This window comes from Scomber japonicus, chromosome 20 (genome assembly GCF_027409825.1).
Source record: "Scomber japonicus isolate fScoJap1 chromosome 20, fScoJap1.pri, whole genome shotgun sequence".
In the NCBI taxonomy this organism is placed as follows: Eukaryota; Metazoa; Chordata; class Actinopteri; order Scombriformes; family Scombridae; genus Scomber; species Scomber japonicus.
In genome coordinates, this window is record NC_070597.1 from 1,502,495 (window position 1) to 1,520,799 (window position 18,305).

The window sequence follows — 18,305 nt, forward strand, 5'->3', positions numbered from 1 at the left end:
CTCTTTCTCTCTTTTTACCTGGTGATTGGTGTTTACCTTCAGTCTGGAGTCCTGGAAAGAAAATCAAAAAATGTTGAATGTAGATTGGAGCAGAGCAGTGAACTGAACAGACACAGGACCGTTAGTGGGAGGCTCTAGAAGAGAGAGACAGCAAGCTAGACGTTTAAAGACAATGACAAGGGGAAACTAGATGTAGGTGTAAGTAACCAGTTTGACAGAGATACAGGAAGTGGCTCAACCACATATATTTGATTTTTGCAGCAGTACGTATGTGAAATGGTCTACTGTTGCCGTGGTAACAGATGTGAACTCTGTAATCTCACATCAGATGCTCATCAGTTGGTTTGTCCTCAAACACTTTCTGGTCACAGAAAACCTCTCAACTTCAGTTTGTTCACATTAAACCAAACTGTTTTTTGTTGTTAAGGAAATTTGTGCAGCTGACTGTAAGAAAGACTTTGTGTGGATTTAAACATGATTTAGTTGCCATTGTAAAATCACCAAATATATGAAATTAGGCTTCAAAGTTGTGTAAAAATCAGCCTCTTTCTCTGCTTCCAAACGATGTGGGCGTGGCCGCCGAGTCCGCTGAAGCCCCGCCCCCTACCAAGTGTCACCTGTCAATCAAAGTCACCTCCTCTACCAGAAACATGGACGCTACGTCTGAGAGCTTTCTGCCGCTAGCTCAGAGGCTAGCTCAGAGGCTAGCTCGGCGGCTAACTCGGCTCACTCATTGTCCCTAAAAATGACTTAGGACAATGTTTGTGTGTTTGTGTGTGTGTGTGTGTGTGTGTGTGTGTGTGTGTGTGTGTGTGAGTGTGTGTGTGTGTGTGTTTGTGTGTGTGTGTGTGTACTCATATTCCTCATGTTTTGGGGACATAAATCTGTACAGTCACATTGTGAGGACTTGCCTCCCTTTAGAGTTAAGTTAGCAGCAGTGGTTTAAAAGTTAGAGGAACAAACTTGTGACTGAAAGGTTGTTGGTTCAATCCCCAGACAGACGGGTAAATCTGGATGGGATGAGTTAAAAAGCAGCGCTTGGCCCTCCCTCATTACCACCACTGAGGCCCTGGACCCCAACAGCTCCCAGTGGCAGACTGTGGTTGTACTGGGCAGCTTCCAGTTGTGAAAGTGTGACTGTGTGAATGTGATCAGAGTGTTTCTGAAACAGAGAGCACTGCTCTCAGTGAAACTACTCTGAATAAATAAAAGTGAAAACAATGATCTTCTTCTGTCAGTGTTTATGTGACCAACAGAGAGCAACACTGTGAATGTCTTCAGGAGAAACTGTGTTGAGTATGTTGTATCTGTCTATTTATGTACAATACAAAGCAAAGACATATAACACAGAGCAGCAACAAAGCTGACATGAAATGAAATGCAGTGAGGAGATTATGGAAATATTATACAACAAATAAAATAATAATAGTAAAATAAAATAAAATAAAAGACAGTAACAATAAACAAACGACATGACATAAAAGCAAGTCTGTAGAAATTAGTTTTAAGTGATTAAAAAGAAGTTACTGTACATATTTAACTCTCCTGTAGCTCCTGATGCTTTCATGTAAATGTTTACTGGGCTACACAATAATATGGAAGTTCTTTAATGTCTGATTAAACCAACAAAATTATACGTCAAATTATTAAAACACACCAATTGAATTTAAAATTCAAACATGATGAGGAAACAGGTCAAACTTCCATAATAATAAAAACATTTGTAGAATAATAAAAAGTCACTTATTAAATGAGAAAAGTCACACATCAAATTCAGCTGCATCCTTTTTAATTTTCAGGTCTATGTTTAGCTTTCGCCACCAGATGTCACCATTTCATTATTTAACAAAGGTCTTCCTCATGTATAGCTGCCATGTCTGATGTGTGATGTGGTGGCTTGTAATTTGTTGTGTTTGCCTGTCAATCAAACCTTCCTTCAAAGTCCCTCCCTGCTCTTCTTAATATATCCTCACTCCCTGCGAGGTCACATGACCAACCAACACGGTCCGAAGATCTTACATTTATATGCTTTACATTTGTATTATTTGATGATGAGCACTTTCAGTACTGGTTTGTTAATTGATGTTATGGTTAGGGTTAATAGGATAAAAGTCATTACAACAAGTATCAGCAAACCTTCCTTCAAAGTCCCTCCCTACGTCACATGACCAACCAACACGGTCCGAAGATCTTACATTTACATGCTTTACATTTTCATTACTTCATGAACACATTCATTAACGCTTGATGTTAAAGAAATTAAACTCATTATAACAAGTATGAGAACTTTTACTGAACACACTTCACTACATTTTACTGACCATGTTGACTTTTCCTGCAGTTTTTAAAGCAGCTGTTTGAACTCAGTGTTTTTCCAGGACAGCAGAGTCTTACCTGAGCTCCACAGCAGCAGCAGCAGCATCAGCAGGTGATCCATGTCCAGGCAGGCGTCTGTCTCCGTCTCGGTGTTGTCTCTCTCCGTCTCGGTGTCGTCTCTCTCCGTCTCAGTGTCGTCTCTCTCTGCTCGTCTGTCGGACTCATCGTGTCTTTTTATGTTTAATCAGATGTGATGTTTCCTCTGAATCATTTATCTATTCATCAGCTGCATGTACTTTCTGACAGGATGCTGCTGGCTGAGACGCTCTGAGCTGCTTCATCATGTGACTGACAGCTAAAGTAAATGAAGGTTGTTTATCCAACACACATCTCACTCATGCACACTCCAATACAAGTTAATTGCATTTAATTTAATCCTTTTAAAAAGTTGGACCAACCATTAAAAACTTGTTGCTCACATGTGGTTCAGATCGCCGTGGCAACACACAGCCAATCATGAAAGCTACTGATATGTTGATTGACAGCGAGATGGACCAATCAGAGGGTGTGGGGGCCTCTCTTGAACAGCAGGCTGTGAAAGGGTTAATGTGCATCACATTAAGTGACAGGAAAGAGCGTGATGAGCAGCTGAGATTATACTGCTGTTACCATGGAAACATCATATCAGTTATTGCGACATACAGCAGTGACTGCTGCAGAGCTGTTTTTTTTTTAATTGAGTGCAACTTTAATGTTTAACATGAAGACTCAGACAATAATAAAAAATAATAAAATCAACTCAATAAGTGTTGGATTAAAGCTGGATCTCTGTGTGTTAGAGTGTTTTCTGTGTGTTTGCATGGCTATCTTTGTGAGGACCAGCATGATTTCTCTCATGTTTGAAGTGAGGACCTTTATACAAAGTGAGGACATTTGATCCGGTCCTCACTTTGTTTCCACTGTTTATATGCTGCTGTCAGAAAAGTGCTTAAATGGTGTGTGTATGTTACCTGCACACACATCTGCATCCTTTTAGAAAAGTTGGACCAACCAATCAACACTTGTTGCTCACATGTGGTTCAGATCGCCGTGGCAACACACAGCCAATCATGAAAGCTACTGATATGTTGACTGACAGCGAGATGGTGGCCTCTCTTGAACAGCAGGCTGTGAAAGGGTTAATGTGCATCACATTAAGTGACAGGAAAGAGCGAGAAGACAAACTAATTGATGTGCAGCTGAGATTATACTGCTGTTACCATGGAAACATATCAGTTATTGCGACATACAGCAGTGATGTTGCAATAACAAAAGCGTTGGATTAATACTGTGTGTGTGTGTGTGTGTGTGTGTGTGTGTGCATGTGTGTGTGCATGTGAGTATGTATGTAACTGTGTGTGTGTGTGTGTGTGTGTGTGTGTATGTGTATGTGTGTAACCGTGTGTGTTTTTGTGTATCTATGTGTGTGTGTGTGCTTGCAGAGCTATCTTTATGAGGACCAGCATGATTCCTTACATGTTAGAAGTGAGGATATTTTGGCCGGTTGGATTAATCCTGTGTGTGTGTGTGTGTGTGTGTGCATTTTTTTTATGTTTGTATCTGTATGTGAATGTATGTTTACATACCAGTGTATGTGTGTGTGTCTGTGTTTGCATGGCTATGTTTGTGAGGACCAGCATGAATTTTAACCTTTGGGGTCAGGACCTTTTTACAAAGTGAGGACATTCCGGTCCTCATTTTGTTTTCACTGTAAGGGCCTCCTGAAGCTGTTTATATGCTAAAGTGGTAACATGAGAAATACAATGGAAAATTGATGTGTGTATATTACCTGCATACACACACTTTTACTCTCTTGCACCCTCTATGGTCATTGCATGCCACTGCACCCAACCTACTGAAACTAATTAAAATGACAGAGGATTTTATCTGTTAAATGAAATAAATTGTATGAAATTTCATGCTAGTTTATTTAACATACATTACAGTGTTACTTTTCATTTAATTAACAACATTAGTTACTTCTACTTACCCATAATAAGTCTACAGTGGAAATATTCACACCCCACCTGAAGCCAACAGGAAAGCTTCAGATCCTGGGAAACCTCTATCATCTCCACCTGCTTCTGAGCACTGGACCACTCGGCTCCGTACATGGCATCCTCTCTAACCACTCGACCACCATCTTTGTTTTGTTTTGGAAGCAAAGGCATAAATTGGGAAAAATCATTGTGAAAAATCTTTTTTTGTTATGTCTGACCATAGAAACTAACTGTAGGCGATCTCATAGGGCTAAACAGACTAGTAATTGTCCATCTGCGGTAAGAACATTTATTACGTGAGCATGTTTTGTATTTCAACAGACACAAAAATGTTTCCTCCAGTTGGTTTTGTGGTGATGAAACAGTGTTCAGCCCGGAAAGGTTCATGACCGTGATTAATTCATTGTGCAAAGTTAGCATGTGCCACAGTCAGAATGGTCAAAGTTATACAACACAAAAATATTAGAAAAGTGATGAAGAACTTCTTTTAAAGCCCGTGTAAAGTAAGAATAAATATGTGTTCTGAGTTTGACATACCGAAGAAAAGTGTGTTGTTAACCACCCTGCCAAATTTAAATGATTAAAAAAAATAATAAATCGCCAAATATATGAAATTAGGCTTCAAAGTTGTGTAAAAATCAATCAGCCTCTGTGGCCGTGTTTAAAAGTGAATCAATGAATTGACTTTTCACAGACTTGCGATGTACACACCAAATTCCTAAATTTTCACCCACAAACTCTGACGAGCCTCCAAAATCTCTTTAAAACATTACATACAAAAATAAGAACACATCTACATTTGTATTTAAATCTACTTTACACTGAAGGAGAGTGTGAGCAGAAACTTATTAAAGCTTTAATTTTTCGGTCCAGGATGCTGTAAGATTTCTACAGTTTGTGAGTAGGTTGGAAAAACTACAGCTTTATAAACTGTGGTTTAAATATCAAAAATGTGAAATGAGAGCTGAGATGTTACATTTTTACTTATTTTAAATGACTTAATTAAGAGTAATACTTTTACTTTTAGTGACCTTTCAAAACAATATAAATATAAAATCTCAATAATAAAGATGGTTGTGTTGGGGTAAAGTGAAAGAGAGGTGAAAAACTATCCAATCAAAAAAACAAAATCTACAATTAATTGATCCCACTCACAAGTTGTAATTGAAGCCATTTATTTCATGTGCTATATCTGTTAGCTGGTACGCTGATCAACCAGCGAGCAAAAACCCATCCATAAACTCTTTAGCTCTTTTAAAGACCACTCTGTAGGATTTAGTGGCATCTAAAGGCTGCTGATCCCAACCAGTACCTTCCCCTCTCCTGTCACACTTTAGATCACTTCTAAGTTATAGTTCAATGAATTGTGGATGACCACTGTGAAATAATATATAAAAATAACATATAATAGAATATGTTAAGTTAAAAAAATAAATGTATTGCTTGCTTGCTAGTCAGGCATTGCTAGCATCTAGCTAGCCAGTCATTCCATGTAGAGTGGGACCTAAGTTATTAGCTTGTTAGCTACCTTCCAGTCAGTGATAAGCAGGTTAGCTGGTTATCAGTCAAAGATCTGACTAACGTCCCACACTAATGTTGCAGATTTTGCAGCTGGGATCTTTCTTGGCATTGAAGGTGGACAGGCTCATGAGCTGGTGCCCACTGATCTGTGCTACCGTCCCCAAAGACAGATCCACCGGCTCTGTGTAGATCACCTCCAGTATGACGTCCTGGGCATGATGGAAAGACAGCAAGCCACTGTCTTCCTCAGTGCAGGTTAGGAAGCAGTTGTTGGATCTGTCCAGAGCTGGTAACCTTCCTTTACAGAAGGCATCTCCTTTGGAGCCATCAGGAGCTAGGACTACAATAACATAGTGATACGATGTATACATGCAGTAAAAATCCCCAAAGTAGATGTTGGTGTTCCGGTTAAAGAGGACGTCTGCTTGGATCTGTACAAAAACAAATATAAACAATCCCTGGTCATTAGTTTTAATTTTATGACATAAAACAATCTACACAAACATTTCCAGTATTCAGCAGGGAGTCATGTATGTAACACTAAGTACATTAACACTAAGATGTTGTGTATTCCTCACAGCTCAGCATGGTGGCCAGGACACTGACAGCCGTGTGAAGCTGAGTTGTGCTGTTTGAACTGATTGTCTTTAAAGGATTTGATCACACTACTGTTTTTTTCTGTGTTACAAATAAAAGCTCTTTATAATGTGAATATAATCCCAGAACAACGAGGATTATAGGATCTAACTATAATAACTGTAATATCCACTAGGCTTATAATTGCTCTCAAAGTTGTTTTAATGGATGTGCTAAATGTATTGTAGATTTTAAGTGGGCTGCCAGGGTTTTCTTTGCTGTTTCAAACTTTAGCCACAAGGTGACAGCATTGACTAAATTTATTGCTCTCCACCAAGTATATTATGGCTCCTTCATTGTCATGGTGGGCAGTGCTGTGAATCTGGCTTATAAAGAGGTAGGTAAATATGCACACATGTAGTTTATATATGTATTTATAAGTGCTGTTTTTAAGTTATTATAAATTAGTGTTTTAACTGGATGGTTTCATTACTGGTGTTAATGTCCTGCAGTTTAAGTGCAAGACATCAACCCCTGAATGTTTCATGTAACATGAATATAGTCTCGACTTTTAACATGTCATGCCATAGTAATTTGTAATTAATGAAGTGGAACAGAGTTTATTACCCTCAGTGACAGATGAGACGTTTATCTCAAACAGACACTTGCATCCATGTGGAAGCTTTGTGAAACCATGACCTTAAGTGTAAATGGCATTGAGGCTTCAGACTTATTATTATATTTATTATTATTATTATTGTTATTATTGTTATTATTATTTTATACTCAACATCACAGATAATAATGTCATTGCTTTCCTGTCGAGTCTCAGTATGAACAGTGTTTTCAGGTGTACCTGGAAGCGGTAGGGTCCGTATGGGGAGTCCTGAGGAGGTTTCCCTGTGTTGAACTCAGTGTTGCAGCTGAAGAAGATTCCCTCCAGTTTGCCGCTGATGGGTGACCCGTGGCTGCCACTGTTGTCTTTAACCGCTGGCAGCATGCGGCAGCACTGATCGTCCCTGGAGCGATAAGAGGGGCTGTTCACACCACACACACCAGCATTAAAACACAGCATACTGAGTGTGTGACTTCACTGAAGATGCTGGACACACACACCTGGCTTGCTGGAAATAGTCCTTCTCTTGGTTACGATAGAAGACAGTGAACGGCAGCATCCTGCTGGCAATCGCCTCGGCTTTCTGCAGCAGTTGGTTCAGATGGACTGTGGAATAATCTGGAGACACACAAACAGTATATGCATCTGAATATCAACACATCGCACACTAAATACTTCAGATAGACACAGATAAAAGAAGAACAGTTTAGGATTTGAATATTAAACTCATTAATACATTTATGCTAATGTTTCTCTTTCATTCAGAGAATGTCAGTGCACATAAAGTAAAGGAACAAGGGAGTGGGATGATCGACGGAGAGTATTTTGTTGGACCTGCGGTGCAGAACTCAATGATTTCACTCCACTGAGAAACAGAGTATTCTCCATCCGGTTGTTTGGCAGCTGTTTGGACGGACACAGTGTACTCGGTCCGAGGGCTCAGGAACCAATGGCCTCGCACCATCATCGGCAAGGGAACCGCCTTCGCCACAAGTTTAGTCGGCACGTCCTGAAATGAAGAGCAAAGTCACAAGCAGCTGCTGAAATCATTCACTGCAACATTTCAGTCACAGCATGTTTCCATCACCCTTTTTTATGTGCATTCTCACTTTAGGTTGGGTAGATAAAAAGCAAATGACTCAGTGAAATGTATACCCAGTAAAAGTGTAGACGGGCTCAACATTATGGAAAGGCCCGTACAGAAATAAAACATTTTTCTTTACCTTTCGCTAGAGTCTGTTTATTATTGTGATTAACCAAGTCAAGTAACAAGTAATGTTCCTCAAATTAATACATGAAACAAACATTTCTTGGCAAAAGGGTAAATCTTTTACGATCATTTATTGTTGTATGGGTTTATAAGCAGGTGACACTGCAGTGATGGCAGCTGGTCAGCAACACCAGAAATTCTTCAATCACTTAAAAAACATCAGACGTGGTTAGCAGTGCAGAAGACCGAAACAAGAAGATTTCCACAGAACTTTGCTACTGCCGTCTTTATTTTGCCACAAAGGAAACGAATGAAACCGGAGGCTTCAAGCAATTTGTTTAATCAGATGTTTCCACTCTTTCCCATCTTGTCATGCCAACCTTATGTTTGAACTTGTTGCACTCCTTGTTCTCCTTCTTGTTTAGGTCGATGAAGTAGTGTGTGATCCTGTCTCTGCCTCTGCTGTCCATGTCCCAGCTGATCTTGAATGAATCACAGGTGATATTACTGATGCGGATCTGCTGGGGAACCGGCAGGTCGTCCAGATCCCCGATGCCACTGTCTGCAGACTCTGTGCCTGTAAAAAAAGAGTCAGTTTGGAGTCTTTTAAAACCCATGAAACACACACTCACATATTACACATACAGACTCATTCAGACCCATACATCGTTCCACTGCATCAGCTTTAAAACGGTTTCTTTCAATTATTTGGAGAAATATGTTCCTTCAACTTAACAGAAAATAAAATAATGTTATGTCTCTTTTATCTGCAATAATTTACTTTAATGTGAGTGTAATTATAGTTCTGTTTGGAAATGAATAAAGCTAAGTATCTGACCTTGATTGATCCATGTTTTTTATATTTGATTGAGCGATTGGAGCTCCGACAGGAAGCACACCACAGAAGTAGGTATTTGATTCCTTAAATAATTCTTAGGATTGACGACCCTAAAATCCTTTTCAGATAAGATATGAGTCCTTTATACACGACACCAACTGCAGCAGGTCAGAGATTAAGAAGAGCAAACGTTCAGCACTGGAATATTGTTGGTCTCCATCCACCGAATGATGATGTAAGAAGATTATGTCAGAGGCTTTATAAACTATGCTCTTGCCAGACAGCAGTGAGTGTGCTGTGCTGTGTGTGTGTGTGTGTGTGTGTGTTTGAGGAGGAGGCACTGCTGCTTTTTATCCTCTGGACTGCACAGTGGCAGATTAACCCACTGAGGGTCACATTCCACAACAGATCCATGTCACTTACCATTAAATTAAAAGGACCTGTTCTTACCAACTTCTGTGGACATTCTGACCTCTGGTAGCACCAAATTAAATGAGTCAATGTATGGATTCTAGAGCGGCTCCCTATCTGGCGCCCCCTATCAGCAGGTCACCATCATCTTCCTGTGCTTTCCAAAACTGTGGCCGGTTTGGATCGCTGTTTGTGCACATCGTTAGAAATGACTGTAACGTGTCCTCAGGGTGAGGGCAGTGTGGGGACGTGACAGGGTCGGGATGAGTAGCCATGAAAACAACAATGGTGGAAAGTTTTGAAGACCAACTCATCACTTTCCTGCATATGTATGTGTATGTGACATCATGCATGTCTGAAAGTTATATTTATGTCTATTTTATTACTTTCAGTTCTCTGGTGTGCCCTCTACTGAAATCCTCCTTGCAAAGTACATATACAAGTTCCCAACATGTCCAGGTTATCAATGCAAAGACAATAATGTGAAGACAGGACGTATAGCATGGTGTGACATCATCACAATGTCACACATAGCATTTGAACATACTAACAAGCTATTTAGCACTTTAAAACAGAATGTGAAACAATGGTATGACACCAATATTATGAGAAATGTGTATTATTTCTGAGTATATATTACAATATGCAGTGCAGTAGTGATGGTGACACACAATGGCGGCCAGCGATCGAGCTCTGGTCTAACATCTGTAACGCCTCAATTCAAGTGACGTTTCACTGCTAGGCTCCATAGTTGGTATGAGCTATGATGGTTACACATCACCAAGGAGGCTCTCAGGAAGTGATGTGATAATTACAGCTCATATGTTGGATGATAGTAGACAGTGCTTGGACGCAGTGCAAATGAACTCAAGATGTGACTTCATTCCTTCAACCAATCAACACAAAATCGGCATATTCAGTAAAAAATGATGACTTCATCCTCTTTCATTTAAAGTTAATATGAAAAAGGTTTACTGTATAACTGTCACATAACAGTATATTACTGGATAAACCTCCTGAATCTAGTGATCAGTTATTACAGACAAACGTGTTGCAGAAAATGTTGATGACTCTGGATTGAAGGATTTCTTTTTCACCCTGCTCTGAGTCAAACTTGTGTTTACTCCTCTCTGTTTCTTCTTCTGTATTCATCTCTTTTCTGTGCCCTCTCATCCCTCCCTCCTTGTACTCTGCTCTCTCCAGAGTTCGAGGTCACTGGACAAAAGGCTTCAGTCAGCAGAGACACAGAGACCTCGCTGGCTGAACAAGGAGCCTGTTGAGGAGGAGAGGGGACCGAGGACGGTCTCAGGCTGGGTTCAAACTGCAGCACAAACTGCCTTCATTCAGATATACCTCACATCTGATGTTCCCTCATCAGTGTGAACAGGAAACAGGAAAAAACACACCAGTGGAGACAGTTTCTGGAAAAAAGGGCAAAATTTAATGATTCCCTTGTAAGTGTAAATTAGCTAATAGTTTGGATTGAACTATAAGTTGTTGTTTTTTTTAAATGACCTTTTCAATATACACAAAAAATAAACACAAAACCACTTTCAGTAAATCAATGAAAAGAACAAACAGTTTGAAGAACTTTGACTCATGAATTAGCTCTGTAAACCATGGAGGAAGCTATCATAGCTTATCTTATCATAGCTTATTAGCTGTGTTGCAACATTAACTTTTATTAAACATCCTGTCGCAGTAAAAACTTTTACCAAGTAATGCTCCACACTGAAACAAACTGCTGTGGGTTAAAACTCGAGGTGGAATCTAACCACCAACCCGCCTCCTGCATATATGAAAGTCAGCTCATGTAAATCTGTGCTACTTCACTTTCCCGATCACACATACTGTAGAAATGTTGATATGAAACGTATTTAAACATAGAGACATTTTATTCTGACCACTGGGTTGTCTGCAGAATATTCACTTTAATAATCTCACAATGATCACTAATTAAAGCTTAAAGACCAAATAAATGTAGAAATCCCGAGACCACTCTGCTTCCTGCATATTTATTATTATTATCTTAGAGTGACATCATCGTCTCATCAAAGTAAAAAAGGATTCTTACACCTCGGTCTGTCTGGCTGACAAAAAGCTTTTATCTAACATAGATCTAATCATCCTTATTTACTGAACATCTTTACTTCCTTCTCATCAATGGTAGAACTGTGTATCATGGAGCTTTGTGCTTTATAACTAACTGTGTCACCCTCACTCATCATTGTACATCGTCATAAGAAGTCAACTGATCTTCTCTGTCAAGTTGTTGGCTTAGTTACTGGTATATATATATATTTCTTTTATCAATGAGGCAATTTTAGGTAGACTGCCATCTTATGTAACTGTCTTTATGTCTCTAAAACAGTCACCCAGAGTTTAAAAGAGTTTAAAAGCATTGCTAAGTCAATAGTTGTTGAGTCTATACCAACTGGCAGATGTTTTGATTGATAATGGTATCCTCCGAGCATTTTGAAATGTCTATTGTCTAAATGTTTATTTTGTGATGTTGTGTTTTATGTTCTGCTGCTACTCTTGGATAAGACCTTTTAATCTCAACAAGACTAACCTGGTAGAAAAAAGGTTCAATAATTATAAAACAACTAAAAAGAAAAGAAAACACTATTTTTCCCCCTGTGCCGTTCACAACCACCTCCACACATTAAACACAGCAAAAGGAAAGAGAAAAGGAAAAGGACCCCCCCCCCCCCCCCCCCGCCCACTGCCGTTCCTCCCTCCTCTTCTCTCCATGGTGACTACAGGAGGTGAGGCGTCTATTTTTCTACTACCGGAAGATAATTAGCCTCCGCCAGATTCACCACAGTATTAGGGCCAGGCAAAAAAACCCAAAAAGCCAGGCAAAAAAAAGAAAAAAGAGAAAATCAACTTCCTGCGGAGGCTTGACCTCAGTACAATTCATCCTCTTTTTTTTTTCGCTGGCTTTTTTTCCTTGTGCCAAACTTTTTTTTGTTGTGATGCTAATTGAGATGAATGAAATTCAAACTACTGTTGTTATTAAACTTTCCTCGTGAAAAAACCATGAATGTTTGAACAATATATAAAACATTTCTTATGTCCTGCTTTTGTCAGATGTTATCTGTAGTTTATTTGTTTAATAGTCTCTGATGTTTCAGTTCTGGTTCAGTCCAGAGTTATTTGGGTTTTGTTTGTTTTGTTTTTTTGTGCCTTGCCTTATATGACCAAATGTGCAAAGACAAACATATTTCCAAAGATGAACTGGTTTATTATTGTTTAAGTGATATTTGAATATTTTAAACAGAGTTGCATTTTAATTGATCTCCCAGCAGTTCACTACGACGTGCAGTGTGTCGAATTTAGACAGACTTGACAAAAATGGAATATAATATTCATTAGTTTGCTTTAATTAGTGTATAATCACCTGAACCTTTATATCACAGAGGAAGCAGGTCGTCTTCCACAGAGGACACCAGACTTTGCCGCCATATTTCTACAGTAGTCTGAATGCTTATAAAGGATTTGTTAAGTATTAGTGAATTATTAATTAACTGTTAATAAGCCATTAATTATTAATCTGACTCCAGACTTTAAATAAATAAACTATCATTGTGTGTTGACCATGTTCTTCAGACAGCAGGAGGAGGCTGGGAGGGTCTGCAGGGTCTACAACGCCTCACTTCCTCTTAACAGCACAAACAGCCAGGCTGATGTAAGACGGCCAAACGCACGGCGTGAGCCTGATGTTAATCTCTGCTAATCTGAGTCTGTTAGCTGCTGCACAGCTCAGAATAAAGCTTCACATCATCCTCAGTTATCTGCGTTTGTTCAGCTGCTGGCATCACCAGCGGTGTGGACAAATATCACAATGAACACTGAAGTTACTGTTGACAATGATGTGTCAGTGAAATCTGATTCATTATAATAAATTAAATATCAGAATGAGAAGACGTGATTCTCAGTATCCAGAGGTGTTTTTAGGTCTTTTGGGGAAAACAACTGATCCTATTCAAACATTTCAAATAAAGCAGCATCTACAGCAAAATGTAAAATATGATAAATAGGTGTCAATAATAGTTTTATTTAGTTTTAGTTTCTTACTGGCATGAAAAAAACTACAGTAACTGCGGTACTATGTGGTATTTATAGAAATATAACGTATTATATCACTTTGCCTCATTTTTTCCACAGATGACTAAAAAACCGAGTCAACCAAGGATGAATAGAGGATGGAAACACATATACTGATTTAATTGTTTATGTTGAGTGAGAGGAGAAGGAACCTAAATTACTGACGCAAACCTAAAAAACAAACAAACAGCTGCATTGATCTAAATCTACACTGCAGGTGAAACATCTTCATGGAGTCTGACAGGAGAGACTGAGACAATGAAGCCCACAGGAGAGCTTCAGATCCTGGGTAACCTCCATCACCTCCGCCTGCTTCTGAGCACCGGACTGAACCAGCGAGCCCAGTGAATGCTTCCACCCTTCCAGTCATGTCCCCTTGCTGCTGTCCTCCTTGTAACTAATGACTAGTTATTCATTTATTTAAAAATCTTAAATATGTCAATCTCTGTTTCCATTTCAGTATCATTCATTCATTCATTTATGTGACATGCTCTCATCACAACTCAGGTTTCGTTGGTGCATGTTTGACAAATAAATCTAGTCCAATTTTCCCCTTTAATTTTGTCCTTTACCTTTTACTTTGAAGATACATTTCACATTTTGTTTCTTTCAGGGCCTCATTAAAAAGCCACACTGAGCTTTTACAAAGTATGAACTCATCACAGAGAGCCGGATGTCAGCAGGATTCATCTGAACAACAGAACCAACCGAGCGGCTGGTTTCCTGCTCGCTCCGGCTCCCCTGAACGCCTCACTCACCTCTGCGATGACTTCCAACAACAGAAAGAGACACACTGAGATTAAAAAAGGGTTCGTCTCAGTAAAACACGCTTGTGGAATTTAGTATAGTTGAGTCTCTACTTGTGTGACGCATTTCGTTGATCAGACTGCAGAGTGTTTAGAGCTCACTGCCACGGTCCTGATTAATAAGGATATCCTAAGAATTAAGTCCAGATGATTTGTTGGGATGAATGATCAGAATCAATCAAACAGTATTACACTTAAAGTCAGATGACAGGAAGAAAAAGATATAAGAGCTGAAAGGAGAAAAACAAAGCAGTGAAACATATATTTGTAGAATCTGCTGATTTACTGAATGAAATCTAGTTTTTCTGGCAAAATGAAATAGTTTAATCTACTTTATTAAATGTTATATTCACACTAAAATTGATCATTAATCAGACTGAAGACAGACAGAAAGGGGACAGAGCTCCTATCACAAATTATTAGGTCACTATTAATGAAAGTAAAAATAATGCAGCATTTCTTTTTAATGAAAAGAACAATTTCAATTTAAAGCATTTACTAGTTTGATATAAACACAATTAAATTCAAGAAACATGCTCAGTTCTTTTACTTGTATTATCTCCAAACTGACATCCTCATGAGACATTAATGTTTTCTGTTTTATTTACAGTAACATTTAGAAACACAGTCAGCTGACAAACAAACTAATGAAATTTATCATAAAGACCATTTAGCTTAAAACTGCCTGGTTAAAAACAGTTCAGGTAGGACTTTCATGGCTCCATTCAGACTGTTAATAGTTTAAAATGATGAACGCGGTGTATAAATGAGAGCGCACACTGACCTTCCCTGTCACACAGCTGCAAGCTCGGACTGCTCGGACTGCTGTGAGGAAGCTCCATCATGTTTACATCCACAAAGAAACAGAGAAACTAAACGTCAAAGAAAAACAAGAACAAGTGAAGTCAGGCTCAATGCTGCTGCTCTCTCTCTCTCTCTCTCTCTCTCTCTGTCTCTCTCTGTCTCTCTCTCTGCTTCTATGACATCACATGGAGGAGGAGGGGCGGGGGTCAAAGTGACCGACATTAACACAGACACACGTTAAAGTTCAGACTAAGTTAGAGCTACAACAATTTATCAGAGATGTTTTATTATTATCTATTGTTCCCTCTCCTCTTCCTAGGGTCCATGTTAAAATAAAATACATATAATCAATGTTTGCAATTCAACTACAGTAAATAATGTAGTTACAACATTCAACTATGAGACTATAAATGTGCAAAACATCAAAACAGAGCAGTTCAAATGGGCTGACAAGCGAAACAAACATAACAGTGTCAGTTCATAGACGTGCTTATTTCCAACAAATTAAAAAGGAAAAATGCATTTTTGATGGCATCATCTGTGGATTAAAACATAATGTCAGGAGGAGGAGGACGAGGAGGAGGGATTACAGGAAAGTGAATTAAACCAGCGCTTATGTAAGGAGATTAACTGGAGGCTCACACATTTGAACTTCTACTCTTGTGAGGACCCACATTGGTTATATCTCAATTTCCTTAATTGCGTCCATGTTTGTGTCCCTAGCAGCTTAGTGCCTCCTGCTGAAGACACGAGGAGCGGTGCAGGACAAGATGGGAGGAAGAGAGAGGAAAGATGTTTTTAGATAAACTGTCATCTGAAGCAATGATCCAGCTGTCAGTCGGCTTTAATAGATCTGTAACGGCCTTAATGAGGATGGACTGGATTGATTTTCAGATTTTTTTTTTTTTTTACAGGTTTGTTTTCAGAAATGGAAAAAAATGTGAACATTAGAGGATCAAATCAGAACCTGCCAACAGCCCAGAGTACTGACCAATCAGCTCACTCAGAGACATCACTTATCATCCCTATAGGAACCTGGAAAAAGTCCTGGATTTACAATAGTCATCAGTAATAAAGAGCGATTCTCATTCTCATTTGCTATATTACTCAACATTTAACCAGGAGATTTTATGCCTGTTGTGCCTTTATCAGTCTTGTGGGCAGACCGGAGAATTCACTGATGATTTTATTTAGATTTAATTATTTCCCCCTGAAAAATAAAGCTTTTTGTGAGGGTTTGGTCAACTACGGTTTAGTTGTGTTCATCGGTGGGCTTCATTCCATTTCAAATTAAGTCTAATATTGCTGTGTGAGCTTTCTCATCTTCAGAATATATGGCTGAGGATATTTAATAGGCTGTGAGACAAACTGAACTGCTGTACTTGATATGGATTTATTTACTTTGATTTACTGTAAATGTGCATAATGACCACTGAGTTGGGTCAGAGTGTAAGGGAAGTTGGCTGTTTACTCATTTGTTGTTGTGTTAATGTTTAGTTATAGTTGTTAGTTATACCGCAAGTCACAAACTAGAAGGACTGCATCAGCAGTTAACAACAATATAGCACTTTATAGCAATTTCTAAAAATCAAAAGATCAAGCTGTGACATTAACAGCAATTTTTACACTGCTTGTTTTCTGTGCTCACGACACACTGAAGGAGCTATAATTTAATTCACTCTGATATAAAGACTGGATAAATAATTTCTCATATATATCATTTCTATTGTGCCAAGCAATTTTTGCATTTTTAGGGCCTCCCAGTGGTAGATTTTAATTGAATATGCCCACTTTTGAGGGCAAATAAAATAATATATACTAAACACGAATAAGTATCGGCAATACATTGTATGTAAATGTTCGCCTGCAAACAATGCAACAGATCAGGATTGTACTGGTTTATCCAAACATTTTGTGGTTTCCATTGTAACACAATGCTTGTGCTTTTGGTACTGATCACTGGCATTTTTTTTATTGTGGGTGGCTGTGGCTCAGGAGGTAGAGTGGTCATCCACCAATAGATTCGCGGCTCCTCCTGTCCACGTGTCGATGTGATATTTAACCCCAAATTGCTCCAGCTGGCTGCACCAACAGTGTAAGTGCATTATGAAGGGATCTTCTAATGGTCAGTATGGAAGGAACAACAACAGGAAGATTTCATGCTGACTATTAATGTTCATTTGGGCTCCTGATTGTTGGTTTAAGCTACTTTAAAAACTGTGAACTTGTCCTTTAAGCTCATGTGACATCATTATTTCTGCTCATAAATGTCCTTAAAACTTAAATGATAATGTGTCCCTGGTCAATTAGAAATTTTAAGCCTATTGCATGACATCAGACAGGTCACATGTTTCACCTGACATTCAGTGTTTTGACATGCCCATTGGCACGATATTTACAAAGAACATGAGAAACCAAATTATTCAGCACAGACTGACTCAACAGCTGAGCATGCAGCAGATAATGATTTCCACTAAACTCTGATAAAAGCAGTTAGTTTGACTTTTAAGTGTTTGGTGGCTTTTGGTGGTCCTGTTGAAAGCTCAGACATACAGTCAGTCTGTGGATACAACTAGATGGAACTAATAGACAACAGAGACATCTAGTGGTGGAACGTGTTCATTCAACAGAGCCTCCAGTTATATCTGCTGGTTTAGTAGAATCAACTTGAACTGTCTTCACATGGTGATGGACTCATCTTTGAACCAACATCTTCTAACTGTGTCCCAGAGAGGATGAAGTGTACCTGGACAGCAGACGTGGCTCCGATGGGATAGATGGTGTACACTCCACTGAGTTGGCTGTTGTCATTGTTATGGATGTCACTGCAGTCCAGCGGGAGGACGAGAGGTAAGCAGCAGGTCAACACTGGAGCCAGGAGGAGGAAGACTGAAACCAGCTGCAACAGAAACACAGCAGCACACACAAAATAAAATAAAACTAAACTCAGAGAAGATTCACGTCCAATTCTGTTTGAACAATTAAAAACTGTATTTTGGGATTTCGCTGGTCCTGTCCTTCTAGTGGTACCACTCCACTCCTACAGCATTGATGGAAT

At 39.1% G+C, this 18,305-nt stretch overlaps 1 protein-coding gene across 2 annotated transcripts; it reads right to left on the reverse strand.

Moving 5' to 3' along the window:
* Positions 1-5,691: 5,691 nt before the first annotated feature.
* LOC128381597 (phytanoyl-CoA hydroxylase-interacting protein-like) lies at positions 5,692-18,244 on the reverse strand. Of its 2 annotated transcripts, none has more exons than XM_053341643.1 (7): positions 17,994-18,244; positions 15,228-15,315; positions 8,659-8,855; positions 7,903-8,077; positions 7,569-7,686; positions 7,309-7,471; positions 5,692-6,307 (listed from the first exon to the last, which is right to left on the reverse strand). In XM_053341643.1, the coding sequence occupies exons 2-7, from the start codon at positions 15,286-15,288 to the stop codon at positions 5,933-5,935; spliced, it is 1,089 nt and encodes a 362-aa protein (XP_053197618.1). In that variant the 5' UTR covers positions 15,289-15,315; positions 17,994-18,244; the 3' UTR covers positions 5,692-5,932. The 2 variants fall into 2 exon arrangements, with proteins under 2 accessions (XP_053197618.1, XP_053197617.1); XM_053341642.1 differs by having other exon boundaries at positions 7,309-7,489.
* Between the last annotated feature and the right edge of the window lie 61 nt (positions 18,245-18,305).

Excerpts from the sequence above, each read along its gene's own strand:
- LOC128381597 (XM_053341642.1), bottom strand. The coding sequence starts at position 15,288 with ATGATGGAGCTTCCTCACAGCAGTCCGAGCAGTCCGAGCTTGCAGCTG. Across the intron at positions 8,078-8,658 it reads GCAACAAGTTCAAACATAAG|GACGTGCCGACTAAACTTGT; the intron begins GTTGGCATGACA and ends TCTTCATTTCAG. Across the intron at positions 7,687-7,902 it reads CATTGAGTTCTGCACCGCAG|ATTATTCCACAGTCCATCTG; the intron begins GTCCAACAAAAT and ends GTGTGTCTCCAG.